The 12,362-nt window shown below is 49.6% G+C and overlaps 1 protein-coding gene across 3 annotated transcripts in view; it reads left to right on the top strand.

The window, feature by feature from the left end:
• Positions 1–1,843: 1,843 nt before the first annotated feature.
• Rlb1 overlaps positions 1,844–12,362 on the top strand; it is a 33,013-nt gene continuing 22,494 nt past the window's right edge. Inside the window, exons 1-4 of one of the 3 annotated variants that reach the window (XM_075679640.1) lie at positions 1,849–2,066; positions 2,147–2,235; positions 2,356–2,422; positions 3,184–3,255. In XM_075679640.1, coding sequence (XP_075535755.1) covers positions 2,040–2,066; positions 2,147–2,235; positions 2,356–2,422; positions 3,184–3,255 — 255 coding nt within the window. In that variant the 5' untranslated portion in view covers positions 1,849–2,039. Of the gene's footprint in view, positions 2,067–2,146; positions 2,236–2,355; positions 2,423–3,183; positions 3,256–12,362 lie in introns of all 3 variants that reach the window. The other 2 variants (XM_075679638.1, XM_075679639.1) reach the window with 2 other exon arrangements.

Below are 12,362 nucleotides of genomic sequence, written 5' to 3'. Positions count from 1 at the left end.
CGTGCGTGAAGATGAGACACGACTGCAAGACACACTGACACGGTGAAGTCCTTGTTACTTACGGCTTGTCACAAAATTCAGAGCATGTACCTAAACTATATTTACCCATGCAAACGACGCATCACAGCAGGAGCAGACGACGCGCGGCGCGTGACGGATGGGTTGCGCCACCAAGCTCTTGCTATTATACTGCCCATAGAGTTTCTCACTACATTAGTGAGAAACTCTATGATACTGCCTAATGTCCTACCTATAGACTAAACAATAAAAAAGAGAAAAAAAACACTATAAACTACCCCACCCAAATTTTCTTATCTAATATTTCGAACTCTGCTTTTGTACGACTCCGTTTTTTGTCGTTTCCCTACTTTTCTTCCACCAATCCTCTATGTTTACTTTTCCACTGCTCTCGCTGAACCCAAGTGTTTCAAGGAGGCCAGTGGCGCCTAAATCGAACGCTGGGTATACGTCTTCACATTCTATTAAAACATTCTCAATAGTCTCCCTAGCTTTACCGCAGCAAGCACGTGTTTCTTCGTCTGTCTTATATCTCGCTTTATAGGTGCGTATTCTAAGGCATCCCGATCTCGACCGCTTCGAAAACTAATGAGCTTCCCTTTGAGTTATCATAAATTGTAAATTTCTTTCCTGATTTTGTTTTTCCTCTTAAGTAGTTACTCATATGGCAGGTTTCTTTTCCATTGCCGCCACCCATGAGATTACTTCAGCCTCTCTGCATTTCAGCTTGACCTTCTTTGTTGCTGTGTTGCCCACCCTACAGGCCGCATACTTGCTGGTAAGCTTCCTATAGTTCTTTCCTTCTACTGTGAATCAATGAGAAGTGGTTCTTGTGAGAAAGGAGGAAAGGCTCCAGCAGGGCGTGGGAGATGGGATTAAAAGAAAGAGAGGGTAGGAGGGAGCATGGTCGTCCCAGCAGCATCAGAGCAGCCCGGCCGGGAGGGCCCAGTGGGTTCGACCGGAGGTGTAGGCTGGAGGTAGACCGTATAGGAGGTGGCCCAGTAGCAGTGAAGTAGTGGCGGATCAGGAAGCCCGAGCCGTTTTTTGTAGAAATTTCCGATAGTCTCGCTGAGAGCCCCGACGAGTCGAGGTACTCGACGACACTTAGGGCTGGTAGCTGATTACGACAGGGGAAGAGCATATCTTCCTGTCGTGAACATGGGAGCCCCAGCTGGCGATGGAACTCTTGCAGAAGTCGGCCGCAGTGCTGCAGGTGTTTTTTCCTGTACAAATACCTGAACTCTCCCAGCCCATTTACTTTCTTCCATATTCCTCAGCCGTTCTTCATACTCAATTTTACTGCGAGCTTCCCTCACTTCAAAACTAGTCCAGCCCATATCACCCTGCACAGCTTCATTTGTAGTCTCCCCGTGAGCGCCCAATGCGAGGCGACCCACTGACCTTTGGTTCCCGTCGAGTCCTGATTGCACCCCTGATTTAAAGCAAACAAAAGCATTTCCAAAAGTTAGTCTTGGAACCATTACGCCTTTCCACATACCTCGGAGGACCTCGTACCTATTGTATCCCCATATAGCGCTCTGTGCTTCATCATGGCTGCCATTTCTCTTCCCCTTCACTGTTGTTTTTTTCCTGTTTCCATATATCTATTGCCTTCGTTTATCCATATACCATACTAATATGAAACTCTATGCCATATACCAACATATTTATATTCTGTTATTTCCTGGCCCTGTAAAGGGCAAGTAAGGTGCGACTGCACGATGGTAATTGCGACGGAAGGTGCGACTGCAGCGCCGATAGTTCCAGTGACAGCCGCTGCAGCTACACTGGCAAGTGGCTCCGAATATGGAGCAGCGAAACGGAAGAACGTGGAGCTAAAAGTCCGCTGCATTGTGGAGAAGCCAGCTGGCCAGCTCTCTCGGGGATTCCAAAAAAACGTGCGGACGGTTGCTAACGCATCCTCATGGCTCCTAGTAAACATTGTGAACAACCGTTCTTCGTGTAGCTGGCTAACGTATTGACGAGAGCTGCATTTGATGTCTTTGCACATTAAGTAAACGATGGAGAAAGTTGCAGTGAACAACTTGGTGAGCGCAGTGAACATCTAGGCCCTTGCATTTTCTCCGTCGTCGTCTCTCTCCATGCGACAAAATGTATCTTTGCTCAGGTGGTGGTGCTTCGCCGGTTGCTGAAGACAGAGAGAGTCTTTTTGATTAGGAAAATGACTTCAGAGATAAGGAAGCTCGAAAATTCCAAGTAAGAAATTAGTTGTTGCATCAGAGCAAAATATTTCGCGAGCTCATGTTGACGGTGGTTGCTAATGTTGGGTCGTTTGCATGTGCGGTTGGTCTCTAACGCTTCCCTTGTTTACCGTAGGGGTCCGGACGCACATAAAAGGAGGCAGAAGGGTGTCCGTTGGAAAGATCAAGTTAATTACCTGAAGGTAAGCAAATTAGTTACTGTCGCTTGACAATCGTCAAACTTACTGATGCCATCTTTTTGGACTTTGCCGAAGTATTCAAAAGAGCACCGCAAATTCGCCTACTCGTAAAGTTTTTCCCAACTTGACATGCGTCTAAACGTTATCGCATGGATAACGGAATTATTTTCGAATCGGTCACAGCAGACAGTTTACCTGTAACATCAGGTGTTCCGCAAGGGACAATACTTGGACCACTCCTATTCCTAACTTATATTAATGATTTGCCGACAAATGTATCATGTCACGTTCTCTTGTTCGCCAACGATTGCGTTATTTATACCCCAGTAGCTAACATTATAGGGTGTATGCACTGAAGCTCATCTGCGACGAGGCGCTGCGGTGCCTCGGCGCAGGTGGCCACATTTGTGGTTGCTCCTCAGCAGACGACAACGTGTTCTGCCCTGTGTTGCTGTGCAAAGATATCTTGTTTTATCGCGTGCGGTTTCGCTTCGACAAGAAAACTAGTAATAAATGTCTCGCAGAATGTGCTGCGTGAACGAGCAATATAGTGAGTTTGGTAGTGTACGTGTGAGCTTCCCCTAAACTTGTCAATGGATCTCCAAGTATGTGCTTGCTTGTCAGGAAGCATTCCAATGGGAACCCTACCCCTTATGTAATACCCCCAAAAATGGGGGTCTTTAAGGAAATAAAAGTATTTGTTTGTGCAAATGAAAGTTAGACCGGCAGCTGACTTTGCATAACTAATTCAACGAGTGTTTCAGAAAGTTGACCTGACCACCATCGCACGTCAAGCATTAGCTGCTGAAGAGCCGTGGAAGAATGTGCTTGTTCGGGTAAGAAAGAACCTGCCAGCAATATTTGTGGTTGTGTGCAAATTATTCACAACCGCAGTAATTTGGGCCTGTTGGTATACCATGGTAAAGGATTTTCAATAGCGCGAGTATCTGAGAAGAATGCAAGGAAAGATGGAGCACTATGTGAGACAAGCTCTCCGTCTTCCCTTTCTTGTTCTCACATACTTGTGCTATTCAAAATCCTTTACAATTTAAATTTTGTTGACTTACTGCTCGTTCGTTATTCATTTGGCTAAGAAGCTGCCATTGGATTGGGTAAAAAGCTTTTTATTTTCTGCTGGTGCGTTAATGTGTACGTGAAATCTAGTGTTCCTGCCTGCTGAGAGGGAGCATATACATGTACACTGGTGATGGCCCCCATTGGAGGTTTAAAAATAATCGATTGGAGAGTTTCCTTGGATCCCATGTCGCACTTGGCTAACCAAAACATACGTGATCAAAGAATAATAACCACTTTCTTCTGGTACTGATAACAGCTAGTGCTTTAGCTAAGATTTGTCTTCATCACAGGCCTGTAAGTTACGTATACAAGATTTCATAGTGATATGTGTTGCATTCAAGTTCTGATCACTAAATGTGCAAGAAGCCTGGCAGCATCATTTTATATTATTCATTGCTAGCGAGAAGTGTACTTATTAGTTTGTAACGCAGCCAGGAAAGCTTTTTATTGTGAGACAAAGTAGTGTGCGTCTGCTCTCGACTTTGTTGCTTGCGATCTTTCAAGCTTCAGTGATGTGCCATCTTGCCCACTTCGATATCCTTGTGTCATCTCTCAGTCCCAGATAAGTAGTAGTAAGTTGCAGTATACAAAATTCATGCTGAATATTGTGCAGCCTACATTTAGCATTTGTTACATTGACTTGCATAGTTTTGTATATGATATATTACTTGTATTTCAGTAGTTTGCGTATACAATGCTCACACAGTGCATGTGCACTTGTTCATGACATATTGCTACGGAACAGCCGCCACAGTGTGGCTGCACTGAAGAGGAAGAAGACGACGTGGCCCCGCTTGATATAGCGTTGCCATCTTTGCCACCGTTGGTCTACGTGTAAATATATTGTAAATAGACTTGTACATCAGCTACACGTAACATTAATTTGGTGGAGGTGGACGTTCCCCGTACCCGTCATGGAGCTTCGCAGCGGTCGCAACGGCGACAGTGCAACTTCGGCTCCTGCTGACGGCACTTCATTTACGCAACCGTCTCCACCTGCAGCCCCGACCTACGTCGCCGTTTCCCCCCTTGGGATCCTGGTGTTTTCAACGGAGTCGGCAGTCCTGATGTTGACGACTGGCTCCGCTTATACGAACGTGTCAGCACCAGTCACAGGTGGGATCCGACTATTATGCTTGTGAACGTTCTTTTCTACCTCGACGGAGCTCCACTTGCATGGTTCCAGACTCACGAAGAGGAGATCTCGAGCTGGGATCTCTTCAAAGAGAAGCTCCAGGACCTTTTTGGCAATCCCTTTGGTCGCCAAGTCAATGCCAAGAAAGCCCTTGCCACACGTGTACAGACGTCGACCGAGTCCTACGTGTCGTACATACTCGACATCTTGGCCCTTTGTGCCAAGGCTGACCCGACCATGTCTGAGGACAAGAAGGTTAATCACGTACTCAAAGGCATTGCTGACGACGCCTTCAATTTACTGGTGTTTACGAACGTCGCCAGCTTCGATACGATCCTCAAGGAGTGCCACCGTCTCGAGCATGCTAAAAGCAGCCGGGTATCCCAGCACATCACACGACTTCCCAACACAGCTGCTACGTCGTCCTGTGACGACCTCTTCCACCAGCCGTCGCGATGTGACAACTTGACCCGCATCATGCGTCGTGAGGTCGAAGCGGCACAACCGGCGGCCCCTTCATTCCCGTCCCCTTATCATTCTCCGGTGACAATCTCCTTGATACAGGCCATCGTCCGTCAAGAGTTGTCCAACGTCGGCCTGCAGTCCATTCGTTCTGTACGCCCGGAACCTCTCTCTCCACGCACGTCCCCACCGCGCTCTTCTTGCTCTTATGGACAGCGCAACCCCTCCGAATGGCAAACCGTGGACGACAAGCCGATCTGTTTTAACTGCCGACGCATTGGACACGTCACTCGCCGCTGCCGCAGCCGCTGGACTTCTCCGGTGCGCTATTCTCTTGATTATCACCCTCGCCCCTCTAGCATGTCCTTTTCCTTCGCCCCTTCCATGCCCGCTCCATCCTCTGACCCTGCGACACCTTTGACACAACCCCGCTACTCCCGCTCGCCTTCTCCCTCCTGTCGTCAATCTCGTTCGCCCCCGTCACGCCATGCTCCTTCTCCGACCTACTCGCCGCACCCCCTACCGGAAAACTAGACAGTGCAGCTTCTGGAGGTGAAGCTGCAATGACGAAATTGGCACGAAATCCTCGCTTCACTTTACCCACGAACAAGAATCTTTTGGACGTCGCTATTGTTGGCATGTGCTCTGCTCGCCTCACCATTGCTGAGAGACACAACATTGTTCTCTTCGCCGTCATTGAGCATTGCCCTCAAGAACTCATTCTCGGTCTAGATTTCCTTGCCAATCATTCTGCCGTCATTGACTGTTCGGCTGACTCACTTCGCCTTGACTTGCCTCTTCTTGCCGACCATGTGGACCCACCTCCAAGCCGTTTGAGCTGCATGGATTTTATTCGCCTACCACCTCAATCTGTGACACACGTCAACTTGTTGTACTCACCAGCTGTACCTCACGATAATTACGTGGTCGCACCTATTCCGGCAGTTATACTTACACGTGGTGTTACCATGCCGCACACTGTGCTGACAGTTACTGGTAACTGCACCTGCCTTCCCCTTGTTAATTTCGCGCTAACCGCGCAAATTCTGCCTCAGGGGATTTCATTGGCTATAATTAGCACTTTGCAGGATGGCGAAATCGAGCCATTCACAGTGGAAGATCGCCACAGCTCAGCCCATACCGTGACGTCATCGCATGGTACTGATGTCAACATTGAGAAGATGGTTTCCTCTGACCTTACACCTGTTCAAGCTGAAACTCTTTGCCGCGTTCTTGAAAGCTATCGCGACATTTTTTACTTTGACAATCGACCCTTAGGTCAAACGTCCGTCGTGACCCATCGCATAAACACTGGCGATGCGAACCCTATTCACCGACGTCCATATCGTGTTTCTGCGTCCGAACGAGCTATTATCTAACAGGAAGTCAAAAAGATGCTTGCAAAGGACATTATTGAGCCTTCTTGTAGTCCCTGGGCTTCTCCCGTCGTACTTGTCAAAAAGAAGGATGGCACGTGGCGTTTTTGTGTAGATTATCGCCACCTGAACAAAATCACAAAAAAGGACGTGTACCCTCTGCCACGTATTGATGACGCTCTAGACTGCCTGTACGGTGCCACCTATTTTTCTTCTATCGACTTACGGTCCGGCTACTGGCAGATATCCGTCGACAACATGGACCGAGAGAAGACTGCATTTATTACCCCTGATGGCCTTTATCAGTTCAAGGTGATGCCTTGTAGTCTCTGTAACGCGCCCGCCACCTTCGAACGAATGATGGACTCTTTGCTTCAGGGGTTCAAGTGGTCCACCTATTTGTGCTATCTGGACGATGTCATCGTTTATTCGCCCACATTTGACACGCATCTAGACTGTCCTTCAGCGATTCTTGACGTGTTCCGCCGCGCCGGTCTCCAGTTGAACTCGTCAAAATGTCACTTCGCTCGCCGCCAAATCACCGTCCTTGTACACCTCGTGGACGCCAGAGGCGTGCGACCTGATCCGGACGAAATTCGCGCCGTTACTAACTTTCCTGTTCCGAAGTCTACCAAGCACGTTCGTAGTTTCGTAGAGCTGTGCTCTTATTTCCGACGCTTTGTGAAGGATTTTGTGACCATCACACGTCCCCTTACTGACCTCTTGAAGCAAGACGCCCTATTTTCTTGGGGACCTAACCATGCCGCATCTTTTTCGCAGCTCACTACTCTCCTTACCACGCCTCCAATTCTGGCCCATTTTGACCCGTCTGCCTCAAAGGAAGTTCGAACTGATGCCAGTGGTCACGGCATAGGAGCAGTATTAGCACAACGCCAGCGTAGACATGATCGCGTTATAGCCTATGCCAGCTGACTTCTATCACCCGCCGAGCGCAATTATTCAATCACAGAGCGCGAGTGCCTCGCTCTTGTGTGGGCTGTTGCCAAGTTTTGTCCATACTTGTACGGACGCCCCTTCTGTGTCATCACTGATCACCACGCGCTCTGCTGGCTATCCTCGCTCAAGGACCCCACGGGACGACTCGCTCGCTGGGCGTTACGCCTGCAAGAATATACCTTCTCCGTGGTATATAAGACGGGACGCTTGCACCAGGATGCCGATTGTTTGTCCCGCTACCCCGTTGACGATCCGGCTGATGCGGACGCCATCGCTTGCGTTTTCTCTGTGTCCCAGTTGCTTGAAATCAGCAACGAGCAACGCCGCGATCCTTCATTACAAGCCCTCATCGACCATCTGGAGTCAACGCCTGGCGACGCCTCTCTCCGGATGTTTCTTCTTAAGGAGGGGACACTATACCGCTGCAATCTCGATCCACACGGCCTTGACCTTCTGCTCATAATTCCATCACACCTGCGTTCGACTGTCCTCCAACAACTTCACGACGCTCCCGTGGCTGGACACTTGGGCGTCTCGCGCACATACGACCGTGTACGCCGTCGATTCTTTTGGCCGGGTCTCGCCCGCTCCGTGCGGCGCTACGTTGCCGCTTGTGAGCCCTGTCAGCACCAGAAGAAGCCCTCCACACCTCCAGCTGGATGTCTCCAGCCGATCGACATCCCACCGGAACCCTTTTTCCGTGTTGGTCTAGACATTCTTAGACTGTTTCCTCTCTTGGGCTCCGGAAATAAATGGGTCGCCGTCGCTACTGATTATGCTACGCGGTACGCAATCACCAGAGCCCTCCCGACAAGTTGTGCCACTGACGTTGCTGACTTTCTGCTCTATGACATCATTTTAGTGCACGGTGCTCCGCCCCAATTACTCACTGACCGTGGCCGCAGCTTTCTGTCGGCAGTCGTCGAGGACATCCTCCGCTCCTGCTCGACTCAGCATAAGTTCAGCACGTCCTACCACCCACAGACCAACGGCCTCACGGAGCACCTCAACTGGACCATCACCGACATGCTATCCAAGTACGTTGCGACCGACCACCATGACTGCGATCTTCACTTACCATATGTGACGTTCGCATATAATTCATCGCGTCACGACACCGCCGGCTATTCACCATTCTACCTCCTATATGGCCGAGAACCCGCGTTGCCCTTAGACACTTTGTTGCCCTCAGCCACACGTTCAGCCACTGAATACGTCCGCGACGCGATCGCACACACCGACCACGCACCCGCACCCGTCTCGAGGCCTTGCAGGAGCATCAGAGATGCCTCTATGATTGCCACCATCGTGACGTGCGCTTTACTCCGGGTTCTCTGGTGCTTCTCTGGTCACCCATTCGACGTGTGGGCCTTTCCGAAAAGCTGCTGTCACGCTACACTGGCCCATACCGTGTGGTGCAACAAGTGACCGATGTCATGTATGAAGTCATCCCCGCCAACCTCTCAGCGTCATCGTCGGCTGCAAGTGACATCATTCACGTGGCGAGACTAAAGCCATACCACACACCTTTCACCGCAGATGTGTAGATTAAGCACCGGGACGGTGCTTCTACTGCCGGGGGCGATGCTACGGAACAGCCGCCACAGTGTGGCTGCACTGAAGAGGAAAAAGACGACGTGGCCCCGCTTAATATAGCGTCGCCATCTTTGCCACCGTTTGTCTACGTGTAAATATATTGTAAATAGACTTGTACATCAGCTACACGTAACAATATTGTTGCTCTAATGAAACAGCTGCTAATTGCTACAACTTTTTACAGCCATTCCAAGGGTTTTGCAGACATTAAAATATTTAGGGCAGGTTATTTTCGTGCCAGGCACCAATGTGACGACAAACTTTAGCTTGCATGTGACATCTTGCAGCTGCACAGGCAGGTGACAAAGTGCTGTGCATTGACATGAGTATGAACATTACTTCACATCCATGGGCATGCCATTCCCAGAGTACCCGGTTGTTTAGGATACTGTGTGCGCTCATTTTAGAATCAATTCTCCCAGCAACTTGGACAGCATTTTAATTAACTCCACTGCACTGTTCTTGTCCTGCACAAATTTAGTGGCTTAACTACTTTTAAAAAGAATATATATTGTTATGTGAACAAAGGATTAAGACTGAAGACTATTTAAAAGTATGTTTACAAAGGATAATGCAGCGCTGGCCAGTTTAGCCGACAGTTTGAGAGCCAGAGAGCGGTCGTCATCTTTGTCGGGGCGCATGCTTGCATCGGTCCCTAGAAACACGCAATATGCACGTATCATTACCCCCGGCCAGCAGAAGCACCGTCCCGGGGCATGTAAATATTGGTGATAACTTGAGAGTAATATGGCTTGAGGTGTGCGACGTGCACAACGTCAGTGGAATTTGGGGCAGATGAGGCACTGGTACTGACTGGGGCGATTTCGTAGGTAGCTAGAGTCACGGCCCGCAGAACTCGATATGGGCCTGTGTACCGAGGCAGGAGTTTTTCTGACAGGCCAACGTGACCAGTCTGGGACCACAGGAGTACCAGAGGTCCAGGCGAAAAGTGGACATCTGTGTTGAAGATCGTACAAGCGCCATTGCTTCTCTTGAGAGGTGAGGAGCCGAGCGCGGGCAATTTCGCGTGCTTGGGCTGTCCTGGTGATGGCGTCAAGTGCATACTCGCTGGTCTCTGCTGCAGCGGATAGAAGGGATGCGTCCATCCAGTGACAGTGTGGGTTCTCGGCCGAACAGCAGAAAAAATGGGGAATAACGGTCAGTGTCATGACGCAAGGAATTATAAGAAAAGTGACATAGGGTTGGGGCAAGGTCCCAATCAGTTTGGTCGGACCAGACATACTTTGCAAGCATGTATGTTAGGGTACGATTCAGACGCTCAGTGAGGCCATTGGTCTGTGGATGTTAAATGTAGTCAGCTTGTGCTTGGTGGAGCAGGAGTGCAGGGTGTTGGCGATGACTTGAGAAAGAAATGTCCGACCACGGTCTGTGAGCAGTTGGTCTGGAGCACCATGCTGCAGAATCAAGTCGTGTGAAAGAAAATCGGCAACATCTGTGGTGCAGCTTGTTGGAAGCTCTCTGGTGATGGCGTAGCGCATGGTGTAATCCGTCGCCACAGCGACCCACTTGTTGCCAGATGTGGATAGAGGGAAAGGGCCAAGTAAGTCCATGCCAACGCGAAAGAACGGCTCCAAAGGAATGTCAAGCGGCTGAAGGCACCTGGCAGGGAGCGTTGATGGTGTTTTTCGGCACTGGCATTTTTCACACGCCGCAACGTATTTCCGCACGGAGCAGACAAGGCCTGGCCAAAAGAAGCATCGGCGAATCCGGTCGTAGGTGCGGGGGACGCCAAAGTGACCTGCCGTTGGTAAATCATGAAGTTCTTGGAAAACAGCTGACCGGAGGTGCTTAGGAATGATGAGGAGTAGGGCAGGATTGTCGGGGCGTACATTGTGGCGGTATAATACACCATCCTGGAGAACAAACAGGTGAAGGGACGAATCAGAAGGCAAAGATTCCAAGCCATCAACGATGGTGCACAAAATGGCATCACGGCGTTGCTCTTCAGCAATGTGTAGCAAGTAGCAGCTGAGAAACAGAGAAAACGCAAGCGTCGGTATCGGGGTCAGGGTCAGCGGATAGTTTGTCCACTGGATAGCGTGATAAACAGTCTGTGTCTAACACACTATTGCATAGGAATATTCTTCCAGCTGCAGAGCCTAGCAACCAAGCCGGCCGGTAGGATCGTTGAGTGAGGAAAGCCAGCAGAGCACGTGGTGGTCTGTGATTACAAAGAAGTGCATGCCATACAAGTGCGGGCGGAATTTGGAAACCGCCCAGACGAGAGCCAGGCATTCACAATCTGTAATTGAATAGTTGCGCTCCGCTGCTGTGAAGAGGCGGCTAGCGTACACGATAACGCGATCTTCACCCTGTTGGCACTGGGCTAAGACGGCTCCGATACCGTGACCACTGGGATCAGTACGCACCTCTGTAGGAGAGTACAGGTCAAAGTGGGCTAGTATAGGTGGTGTGGTGAGAATGTTGGTGCGGAGGGCAAACGCGGCAGTTTGAGCAGGGCCCCACATAAACGGCACGTCCTTCTTCAGAAGATCAGTAAGCGGTCGGGCAATCGCTGCGATGTCGTTAACGAAGCGTCAGAAGCAGGAGCAGAGTCCTACAAAACTTCCGACGTCTTTGATAGACTGAGGTGTAGGAAAAGACGTGAGAGCACGAATTTTCTCTGGGTCTGGTTGAATACCGGAAGCGTTGATAAGGTGGCCCAGCATTGTAATCTCCCGCCGACCGAAGTGACACTTCGAGGAATTTAGTTGGAGCCCAGCCTCGCGGAAGACTTGAAGAACAGCTGATAAGCGCTCAAGGTGTGTCTCAAATGTAGGTGAAAATACGAGAATGTCGACCAGGTAGTAGAGGCATGTTGACCATTTTAACCCTTGAAGCAAAGAGTCCATCATACATTCGAACGTTGCTGGGGCGTTGCATAGACCGAATGGCATAACTTTGAATTTATATAGACCATCAGGAGTGATGAACGCAGTCTTCTCTTGGTCTTTTTAATCCACAGAAATCTGCCAATAACCAGACCGCAGGTCTCTTGATGAAAAGTAGTTGGCACTGTGGAGACAATCGAGGGCGTCGTCAATGCGAGGCAAGGGGTAAACATCTTTCTTGGTAATGCGGTTTAGATGACGATAATCTACGCAGAAACGCCATGTGCCATCTTTCTTTTTACCAAGCATCACGGGCGACGCCCAAGGGCTCGACGAAGGCTCAACAATGCCTTTAGCAAGCATCTTGTTCACTTCGTCTTGAGTAACCTTACGCTCTGAAGCAGAAACTCGATATGGCCGGCGATGAATAGGATTGGCATCACCAGTATTTATGCGATGCTTAAAGGGCCCCTGAAACGGTTTGTTTC

The sequence above is a fragment of the Dermacentor variabilis genome, chromosome 2 (assembly GCF_050947875.1).
Source record: "Dermacentor variabilis isolate Ectoservices chromosome 2, ASM5094787v1, whole genome shotgun sequence".
Taxonomy (NCBI): Eukaryota; Metazoa; Arthropoda; class Arachnida; order Ixodida; family Ixodidae; genus Dermacentor; species Dermacentor variabilis.
This window is presented reverse-complemented; position numbering and strand designations above follow the sequence as displayed.